General features: G+C 39.8%; 1 protein-coding gene across 1 annotated transcript; it reads right to left on the minus strand.

Moving 5' to 3' along the window:
• Nucleotides 1-73: 73 nt before the first annotated feature.
• LOC146476864 (neuroendocrine convertase 1-like) lies at nt 74-9314 on the minus strand. The gene is made up of 12 exons (XM_085113990.1): nt 9007-9314; nt 7428-7532; nt 6526-6651; nt 5806-5905; nt 5640-5677; nt 5244-5320; nt 4710-4798; nt 3940-4112; nt 3178-3390; nt 2851-2951; nt 2325-2555; nt 74-1831 (listed from the first exon to the last, which is right to left on the minus strand). Exons 1-12 carry the CDS (start codon nt 9214-9216, stop codon nt 820-822), a joined length of 2475 nt encoding a protein of 824 aa, XP_084970116.1. The 5' UTR covers nt 9217-9314; the 3' UTR covers nt 74-819.
• Between the last annotated feature and the right edge of the window lie 2250 nt (nt 9315-11564).

Consider the following 11564-nt stretch of genomic DNA (forward strand, 5'->3'; position numbering starts at 1 on the left):
GCACGGCTTGGTTTCAAACGTCCTACATTTGTTGAGCTGTGCTCACTCAATTCATAAATGATAAGTAGGAATTTATTCTTACAAAAGCTGGCAAATGTTTATTTTTGTTTTGAAACTGTTGTTACTGAAATGCCACGTCTGAAATCAAGTCGTGCCTATACTGAGTACAGCCAGAGGCCTATGCGCCCATCTGCAACTCACTTATCTTCGGCCTTTTATCACCAGACGCTTTCTAAGAGTTATTTTTAAGTGTTGCATGACTGTACAGATAAAAGGCGCTCTCCACTGTTGTGCAATTCCTTTAAGCTTGTTTACACTGTGCGGAAAGCTTTATGCCCTCGCGATGTAAAATTGAAGTAAAAATGAAACAAGCCGTCCACACCATACCGGATAGAATTTCAAATCTGACAAACCGTGAATAACATTTTTGCCGATCTGGTTACCTTTTCGTAATACGCGGTGTAGTGACACGAAATCCTCCTGTTGCGGAGGAAATGTTGCGTTCATCAGGTACCGGAGCAGAGCAACGTTGCCCTGGTGTAAACCTTGTGCCGAATTGAGCGTTTCTTTATGAAGGGAAGACCTCTCGGATCTGCTTTTGTACCGGACGCTGAAGCTATTAAATATAGTGAGAACATAGACTTATTCTAAAGCTAGAATAGATCCACTGCCCTATTGTTTGTTTAGCCAGAGAGATAACCCGTAAAGTCACATTGATATGAAAATGCCACCCCTAATTTGATTAACTAATTACTTTTAAAATTCTTTCAAATATTTTACAGTGTATTGAGATACATTTTAAAAAACTTAGTTTTCTTGCTACGTTCTTTTTAACTTCTCTTTCTTCTTAGATTTAAGGTATTCTATATACTTTCCAGCCCCCCGCCTTCCAAATGTTCGTAGATAATTACTGTATGCGTTGTATTGTAGTGGATTACGGTAAGCAGTGGTACCGCTCCAGCTCATTGCTTGAAATCCTAGCTGGTCGTTGTTTTGAGAGACGGCAGGGTTGCCTAATTGAGGCAAATATCCTCTAGTATTGGCAGGAGCTGCATAGTGATAGTAGTTAGCTATTTGATTCTCTTGGTAGTTTGCCGGTAAAAAGTTACTATGGAGAGATGGAAAGACCGACTGTGCTGCTAAGTTGGCTTGCTGACCATAGGCGTTTTGAGCTGGCACGGGCTGCTTCGCATTTGAGATATACTGAGGTCGTGGTTGTTTCCCTGCTTGTTGTTCTGCTACAGTCTGCGCAGCAAGGGTCAACAGCGCTGGATTAGGACTTGGAGAGGCTGTGTAGCTGACCACATGAGGTGCCACGTATTTCACAGGGCTCACCGGTGTGACAGGAGCAGGGCCAAACGTGTATGTTGGTCCGTTGGGTACCTGAGGTGTACTTGAAGTATTAGGCGACTCGGGCACTGGAACCGAGTCACGTGGTTTATCAGGATGCGCAACAGGCTGATGATTAGGTTTGTCTTTGGTTCCATGTAATATAAGCTGCCATTCGGTGAGAGTTCCGTGATTGGGTCTGTTATCACCAAGGTCCTTTATTTCTAGAGTCCATGTACCCCTGGGATCCTCGCCCCATGAATGCGTTGTCATAAAGGGCCATTTTGTGAAACCCTCATTGGAGAGGTCCTCTTTTCTAGGAGACAACAGGCAAGATTTGGTTCCCATGGGGGATGTTAGGTACACTACAAGGTCTCCACGCCGAGTGTAATCCAAACTAATTAGAAGTTGAACATGTTCTAGGTAGCGAATCTCTGCAGCAGTTCCTGAACAGCCATTAGAGTGCATTGTTATCTTCTGAGGCTCGTTAAATTTGATCGGCCTGTGAAGAGAAATGAATCAAGCGTTAAGCAGAAGCCGACCACAACCTTTTCAGCTCTCTAGATTATTGAACAAGTTTCTTGGGTAAACGGCGCAGTTTATGTCGAAATTAACATCTAAGTTCTTTTTAGACTGGCCAGTGTACTGATCATAAATTGAAACTTTTCTAGAAAAAAAAAAATAGCAATGAAATTTTCACTTAGATTTCGTTCGATTGATCTCTGATTCCGGAATAAGAATAAGTGGGATAGCTGTTAATGTTTTTCTTTCTCAGTAATTTGGGTAGCCATTTCTGCAAACTTTTGCTGACACATGATAATTTAAGAGCGATTTTGTACTCCAGTAACTCCTAAAACCTCTTATGAGGGATTTCTTGTCATCACTGTATGTTTCCTATTCCGAATAGGGTCAACCGAACGCACCCTTATTGGCGCTACCGTTAATTCAACAAAAGAAGATGAGCAAATTAAAAATCACTGACTTCACCAACTTACTTGCGGTCTTGGTTTATTTGTCCTCTACAAATGGTCTTTTCAGGAACAGTTTTAAACGTACCAGGCTTGGCTAATTCAACTATCTTTTCTGCAACTAACAGGCCGAAGCCAAACTTCCTATTAACATGAAGTCCTACTCCATTTGGACTCCAATCCTGGTCATGTTTAAGAGGCTCCCAGTTTGAAGTCCACACTACAATATGCTGCACGTCACGCCATGTCAGACGGGGGCTGTAAAATATGAAAAGGGTAGGTGTGTTTTATACCATTAAGAAATACTTATATTTGTATTTCCGATATGGGATATTTTTCTTGCGTCACTTCAACTCGTCAATACTTTTTCGTTTTCATACTAAACGTCACAAGGTAAAAGAATAAGATCACGTACAAGGGAATCACTTTTATGGCGTCATCTTATCTTATTTTAAGTTATCTCGTTGTAGTCGAGAAAAACGCCCAATTAACCAACCAAAAAGCACGTAGCTTGTCAGTAATTTTCTAAAGTGATTATTATTATGTTCCTTACTTCACTTCCAGCGCAAGTGCTATGATCCCGGCAGCCAGCGGGGCCGATGCTGAAGTTCCCGTATGTCTTTCAGTGCATACGTTATGTAGATCTGTTGTGACCTGTAAAGAAGTAAATAAAACAAAAGCAAACATGAATTACCCTCGATACTTAATTGAAAACTGATCGGTTAGTTCATTGCGCATGTTGTTTTCGCTTTCTGTGATTAATGAAGCTTGGTACTGCGTGAGACAAACAACCAGTAAAACTATTTTTTTTTTTTTTTTTACAGTAAAACTAGCACCGCTCCCTTCAATGCATTGTACTCGAAACTAAAAAACAACTCACAATTCTCTTTTCACCATGAGCCCCGCTGCTGAAGGTCGTGGCTAGAGTCGAAGAGCAGCTTTCTGAGTACCAGGGTGATTCACCATGATCTGAGGCTGAACTGATAGACAGTGTGTAGATACTGTCCGTGTATCCGTCACAGTTACAACTGTCCTCGTGTCTGCCACCATTACCTGACGCCCAGACAAATATCGAACCCAGTCCACCGCGACCCTATTTGTTGCGAAAAAGAAAAAAGAAAAGAAAAATAGGGACATAAACATTTGCTTTCATTTTGTCCAATGCGGAATCACATTGAAATAGCATCACCAAAACCAAGACTTCTAAAGGCGTAGGAAATAAATTGGCTTGTGTAAAATCGCCTTACACTAAGTGAATTCTGCCTTTTCTATACGTGTGATCTTTACAGGGAACAGTAAGATTGAATTAAAGCCAAAATTCAACAATTTTCCCTTTTTTCCTGTCCTTCCATTTTTTTTGTAAAGCACGCGTATGGCAGCGGGGGTTTCTTCACAGCTACTCATTTGTCATTCTTTACTGCTCATTGTCTGCATTGTAGTTGATCAAAACATTGTTTTTTTGCTTCCCAAACTGTTTTGGCTCTTGATTTCCTTGGTATCCTAGTTGAAGATAAATCTGACGATTGTTGATCCAATGGATTTAGGATGAAAATTTTTTCCAACAATAGACTGGACAATAGGGTGTCGCCTATTCCAATAAATTCCTGGGTACTTATCGCAAACTGGGAACTCTGTAAAGTACCTTTGTGATTCCATTTTCAAACGCCGCCGCAGCCAAAGTTCCGGGTCCCTCCACCGTAGCGCCGTCGTCACTGGGCCCCCAGCTGGCAGAGTAGATATCGATAAACTGAGGATTTAAACTCAATGAGGCAGCCTCTACTTTATCGGTCACACGGCCGTCAAGCATGCGCACTCCTATAAAAATCAATACATTTGGATTAGGGTAAACGCCCCATCAACATCCCTCCATGACTGCGAACAAGAAGTAGACTACACTCCTGAATAAGGACACTTATTATTGTCCCCTTGGTGTCCGTAATAACGAGGTTCGACTGTGATTCTAACAGTGGGTAGACGGAAATTGTCGCCGTTACGTGTATTATACTTATGCTTCTCTTTCAAAGAAGTCAAATGAGATGATACTAGATTGTTCTTACACTTGTCTTCAATAAGGACAACGATGGTAATGCCTGCACTGGTACATGCCATGAGGCTGAAGAATAAAGAGGGCGATCTAAAATGATCTCAGAAGCTTTATTTTGTAACTGTTGCAAGCTTTGTATGAGTGTGGAGTTCTTTTTATCCCCCATACCAGGTAACCATAATCAAACAATGGCAATACTAAAGTAACAAAGTACAACAGCCGAGCAAAGCGTGGTAAAAGGTGTTTGACTCGCTCTAAAAGGCCAAGGTTCTTATTTGTCTTAGCTGATAACTGATCAATATGATCTGACCAGGTCGCACGCGATGAGAAAATTACACCTAAGTGTTCATGATTTTGTAATACATTACCTCCTATTTTAGCATTGTAGGCGACGCCCACTCCACATATCGAATTGTTTGCTTGAGCCGCAACCTCTCCTGCACAGCGGGTACCGTGTCTACAACAAAACAATGAACAGTTACTCGGGACAGAAATGATGCCTTAAAATATGACCATGAAAGAACTGCTCCGGCATTTGCAACAACATAAGCTCGACCTCTAGGTAAGCATCTTATGCTCTAAGAGAACATCGTATTACATAATGTTGAAATGAACTTTTGTTTTCACAAAAATATATCCGAAGTACGCAAATAATTGTCAACCTCGACCTCGTTGGCCTGTTGTGCCGCTAGCACTAGAGATACAAATGATGGATTAGAGAATTAACTCTGCAGTGTATGTTAAAGTCCTAAAGTGAACTCGTGAATTTCCTACTGAGCATTAGGCCTAGTAAGGAAATTGGAGACCATATGAGGCAAAGAAATACTCTTTGACCTCGGCGGGAATCCAACCCGCGATGAACGCTCTGGGAAAATTCATGGAACGTTTTTGTAATGACTTACTTGTTTTCATTTGTCGGATCATAACGAGGAAAGGGGTCACCATCTTCACCATTCACATCCCAGCTTGCATCAGGGTCCTATAAAAATAAAATGGAAAAAATTAAGTTAATGATATACTCACTGAGTCAGCGTGCTACACACCATCAAGAAGATATACATGACATGATCTGTCTTGTGTACAAACTAGGACGAAGTCGCGTAGACGAACTAAAGATGTTCTGCTGTTCCTCCTGAACATTGAACCATCAGCGGCTGCCAAAGACGCCTTTATAACGGCTGGTATTCTCCGAATTGTACTGATTTCATACGCTGTGAGTTGAGTTCCATGTGTGACCTAAATAAAGTTCCTAGTATATAAGCCATTTCAATGAGATACAGTTTAACTGTCCGTCTTACGTAGTTTCTGATTAGATCCGTGTGGTTGTGTTCAATGCCTGTCACAAGATAAGCAAAATAATAATCAGTGAAGGTGACTGATAATTACAATATTTTCTCTATTTTTTCCTTACAGAGCTTCTGTGTTCATATGTTTTATGAAGTCCTTAGCGGTAGTAGGACGTACCGTCATCTAGGATGGTAACGACCACGCCCTTGCCAGTGATCCCTTGGTTCCACACCGGAAGTACGTGCACATCCAGATCCTGATCCGCTCGCTTGTCATCCTGTTTAGAAATAACACAGTAAGATTTGATAGCGTTTGGAGAATATCTCGGATAAGAAACCTTTATCGCATGATCAGGATTGCTGTTTTACTTTTGTAACTAATTTGTTACATTTTTTCTGACTGTTTCAGTCTAATGCCCGTAAACTACCTTAGTAGAGTACGTCTACATTTCAAATAACGCATTTTTAACATGATCCCATTATTTGATGAATGTAGAATCACATCTCACTCCTCTCAATAAACGCAGACCGTATAACAAACCAATAAAAGCTTAAAGCAAATGCCGTTCTTGAGACAGCCGTGTATTGTTGAAGATAGCGGCAGGTAAGGTGAATAGCTTTCAAGCAGAAAAAACTGTTTTCTACGGACAAGTTTTGCAAAAAAAAAAAAAAAAACGAGCGCAAAGGTTTTCTGGGGGAGCAAATTTTGTTCCCAAGCTATACATTATATTCTAATCATTTCAGAAGTATTTGCATTCAGAGCTGATTAATTAAAATCATTTTCAAACATGACTGACGTAGCAAGCGGTTCGGTAAACAATGTTTCCAAGACGGTTTTTTTCGTCTCATTGGGATCATTTTCATCCGCCATAAGGCTACAAATCACTTAATAACCTACCAAATACCACTGAGCATCCCAGAGTGGATCATCAAAACGAGGCACGATCCCCCTCGCCGTCATGCGGTCGTGAAAGTGGCCTCTCTTGACACGGATTTTCTCGTGTTGTTGTTCCGCCCACACAACCTGCAAAACAACATTACTGTTTTATAAACTTGGACTGAGTCATTGGATCACATTGATCATGATAAAAGCTATCGAAGCTAAAACAAACCTCCGTACAGTTGTAAAACGCAAACGTATCATTCAGTTCGTTGACTACGGCTTCGGGGCCAAGAATGAACACTTTGTGCCTCTCTTTTTTCCAATATATGTACGGGAAACTAGTAGATTTTCATTGAGCATTGAATCCTCATTTCATATAATAAAAAGGTGAGACTTGATGTAAGTGCAGGTTCTAACCCTTGCACAGCACAGCCATGAGGATATCGAAATCAACTTGTTTTATTGTTTCCCATTTTCTTCTTGTTGTTTTTGTGAGTTGTTTGTTATTCCCTTTCTCCCTTGTAACCTTGTGAAGCAAAAAATGGGAGAAAAACAGGCGAGGAAGTGTGGATTTGATCAGTGCTCTGTTTTCTTTCTCTGGTGTTTTCTGCGTGCGAGTGTGTAGTCATTCACAGCGTGAGCTAAACCAAAGGACAATCGGGGCCTTACTTATTACACGGGCATGCAGAAAATAGTGATTCAACAAACATTGTTAGAAGTCGTGACACGAGAATTATCGAACTGTTTCTTGAACTCTCCACTGAGTTTCTTTTTGTATGCGCACGTAAAACCAACGAGCCAGCTTGTAAACCAAAAGTGTAAAAGTTTTATTAAATTGACCACAGTTATTTTGCGTGCATGCATTTTTGCACGACCGGACAAAATGATAATTAATACAAAATGTTTCGGTAACTTACCTGAGGATCTTCCATCAGCCTGTCTGTCCGTTCATCTGCACTCCGTCTTGAGCGATGTGGCTCTTCGGCATGCTCCAAGTGGAAGAAATTCTCCAGAGTACCAATCTACAAGACAATAAATCACCAGTCAGTCAGCTGCCATGATAGTTTTATTAACCAGTTTTAAACCTGTCATTTACAACAGCATCTCACATACATTAAGTTGAGAAGATTCACTTTGAGGATTCTTATACCTTTATGTACCAGGAAATCGCTTGATAATCTCAAGAGACTCGTCAGGAGGCAGAAACATCACATCAAACGCCTTTAAACCGAAAATGTGGAGTTACTAGAATACATCGTGTCCAGAAAATGCCCGGCGTTTATTCCTGTTTAAGGATGAGGCCAACGAACGCAGACTAAATCAGTGCATCGGTTCCCTGCTAGCAGAGGCCTCTTTTCCGTTGTATTCGCCGAACTGACTGGCCCGTCAGTTCAGCGAATACAATGGAAAAAGAGGTCTCTGCTAGCAGGGAATGCATCGGTAAATCAATGGTCACTTGGATAAAAGACCGGGAGAAAATCATTTATTGTTCAAAGTCGTAAAATTTTTGTAAATCGATCCCATCTCCACAACAACCAACAGTTTTGATAACATGCTCTATCAAAAGTTTATTTGTCCGAAACCTTTTATTGCAGACAAATTCATAGCTTACTCGAACCGCTTAAAAACTCTTGTACTGTAATTCTTTTTTATATGAAGCGATAAAACTGAAAAAGGAAAATACTAGACTTCCTTTCTCGGTGATCAAGCAAGACATTGGTACACCTTCTTAACACTCGAGATAAAAGAGATGTAAAATACAAAATTGGTCTTCAAACAAAATAGTACTAATTAGACAACCCGGTTTGGGCGTAAAAATGCCGGAAATTAAGAACACATACTGGCTTGTGTTAAAAATTCTCTTAATTGTTTTTATACCTATTACATTTAAAAAGAGCGGTTTTGAAGATCCCCGTCTCAAACGGTGTCAAGAGTAAAGCAAGTCGGAATATCGTAATGAAGTCACCAGCCCAATTAAGTACTCATAAATTCTGTCTCAAGGAAGAAGAACGTTTTTCTTTTCGCCAAACTTTGTATCAAAATGACGGTAGGCGGTAAATTATTTCCGCGTTCACAAATACAAGATTGAATTGGAGGCGCAACTTAGTTTGGGCACAGACATGTGGTCTCATTCGTCTCCAAAGTGGGAAACAACACTTCCCCAATCAATCAGCTCATAATATTTACTACCAGCAATCGTGTGAGAGACAAAATTTTTATCGTGTTAATAGACTCGAAGCCAGAATTTTTCACAAAATTTTAATGGTAACTAATTGGTTTGAAACGCGTTAAAAGAAGACCAATCGCTGAAATAATATCCAGCGGCACGACTAAGAAATATTGAGATTTGTTGACCGAGTATTTGTCTAACCTGCCGGGTGGCCAGTGTTTAAGAGCCAGGCAGGCCAAAGAAAACATAATACTAGAAATTTATATTAAATATGACCGGCAAGTACTTGTAAAAAACCCCAAGACTCTTCTTTATGACATACTCACCGTGTCAACTTTTTCAAATCCATAAGATCTCGCAATTCTTTTGGCAGTTTCAATGCCACCCTCCACCCTTACTGCCCATCCGTTGGTGAAGATTTTTCCCACGTTTTTATCGAGCGCATGAGTAAAGACGGTCAAAATTTGGGGCCACGCTGTGAAAAAGATACATAGTATTATCTTGGCGAGGCCCAAAGACCGTACAACTCGAAACATCGCATCGCTCCCAACTTTTTCGTGGAGAAAATCTGACGGAGAGTCCGCGAAAAAATCCAAGAGTTCCAGCTATTTATTATTAACGTCAACGGATGTTTGGTTGGTTGCGAAGGTCATCTGTCGTACAACTGGCACCTGTCAGTAACTGTTATTATCAATTGATCTTTATCGCGAATGAGCCAATCAGAGTGCATTGACGTCATACGTGGGAAAAACCATATGTGTCACGGAACACCTGAAAAATCAATTGCTTTTTTTTTTTTTTTTTTGAGGAAACTAGATAGTCAGTGTAAATTCAGAATTAATGAAACATGGAGCAAAAGTAGGTAATGAAATCCTGAAATTCCTGATTATCCAGTTGTATTGATTTCTTGGAAATTTTTTATAAAAAGACACGTTGTTGTATTATTTTCTCACAATAGGCAGTCCATGAGAGTAATTCCTTCTCGAGTCGAATCAGTCAGACATATTATAGAAACAGTTGGATTTTTCCAAATTTTTACCAACTTATTTGCATTGGTGTATGTGGCTGTTATTTTAGTTTTCCAGTTTATCACTTAACAGTGGATGGTCGATCATCAGTCAGTGCCAGGCTGCCCTAGAACTGGAAGCAAAATTGCAGCACTCACTGGCTGAATTACCCAGAAAAGTGCAACAAGAAATAAAAAGTTTGACTATATATTAAGTTTGATTACAGAACAGTGTACCATGCAAAGCTGTACGAACCTTTTTGTGTCATAAATTGTGCAGTAAACATGATTTATGTTAGAAATAAAAACGGGTTCTCTGTAGACGTGACTGATGGAGCTCCATTTTTAATAATTTCTTTTGACGCAAATGGTGAGTCCTTACTTTCATCTTCCCAAACTACGCGTTTAGATTTGCGCACTTTGCGGTTAACACGCCCAGACTGTCCACGGATAAGTTTGACGTACAATCTGATTTCTATTAACCAAATATAACTTTATAAAAATTGTGACATTCCAAACCTGTTCTATATGAGTCTTATATGAACAAACGTATTCAACATGGCAGAATGTGTAGCGCTGATGAGATTTTCCAGAGAGGTTTGCGGTATTAAAAGTTATTTTCAGGCAATCTGATGATCTAATTTAATCTTTTTTATTCATAAAAGTGCATGTCGTGCGTCAACAAGAATTCTACGATGAATTACTGGTTTTATTAAATATTCTACCTATCTACATACGAACTAAAATTAACAGCCAAAAACTGAATGGTTTAAATCACAGGATTATGCTTTCACTTCAATGAATTCAGTTCAGAGCCCGTTTATACTAGGAAATTGCAAAAAGTATAGTAATTTTTTTGTTGTCGATCCAAACAAGCTGTTTCTTGGTTTGAAAACAATTAAGCTCGTTTTGTAATATTTTCGGCTTTATCTTTGTTGTAGTTGTAACAGCTGAAACAATGTAATCATCGGTTTCCTGAATAAAATTATTTTTAATGTTCAGGTGACATTTCTGCTTGCTATTTAGACTTACTGATTTTCTTTGGATTGTAAAATGACGAAAAAGTTACCACAAATCATTCTGGATAAATTGTTTAATAAAAAAGTCCAAAGTCTTGTTGTTCAATTCCCCGGTCGGTTTGGCTGTTTTTGTTCGGTTATCGCTTCTTCCAGCCGAGGCTAATCTTCGTTTTTCAGAAAATAGAAAAACTAATGGCGTACCAGTATCCAAAACGAGAAAGCAATGATAATTTTCTCAAACAACGAGAAAATAACAAATTATTAACCTACGAGTGTCATTTATTAAAACTAACAGCTCAGACAAATGCATCAATTTACTAGTAAAATGTCTTTACGAAACAGACCGAAATATACAAAATGTTAGCAGTTACAGTGACACGAGCTCTCGCTTAAACCAATTCTGCTCGTCTAACAGTTATCGAAATGGTATACTGAACTGAGAAAGCATGACTGTAACTTCGTACTTCCTAACCATATCAAGAAATCTTCGTGAAAAAAAAAACTAAAACCATCGTAAACAATGGATGGCAGTCTCGTCCCCAGTCTTCATCGGCGGAGCGCTCGAATGTGACGTCACCGACCAGGTTGAGCTATCATGGCCCCAATCTCGGTTCCATTGACATTACCTAAATCTACAAGAAAATAATGTCGTTCTCCACGTCGCAAACGACGTTTTGTAACTTACACAGTACAGGAGAAACTTTTGAATGCAGGGGACCACACGATGCACAACTGTTCTGAATATGTTTCGTTGCTGGATCTCTTCAGGGGCACCCAACGGCAGTTTTCTCTCAAATCCTTTGAAACGCAATTCTAGGCTATCTGGAGTGCCTTTAAAGCTCTGTAGGTTCATTTCAGG

The sequence above is a fragment of the Pavona decussata genome, unplaced genomic scaffold, assembly GCF_977016875.1.
Source record: "Pavona decussata unplaced genomic scaffold, jaPavDecu1.1 SCAFFOLD_72, whole genome shotgun sequence".
Taxonomy (NCBI): domain Eukaryota; kingdom Metazoa; phylum Cnidaria; class Anthozoa; order Scleractinia; family Agariciidae; genus Pavona; species Pavona decussata.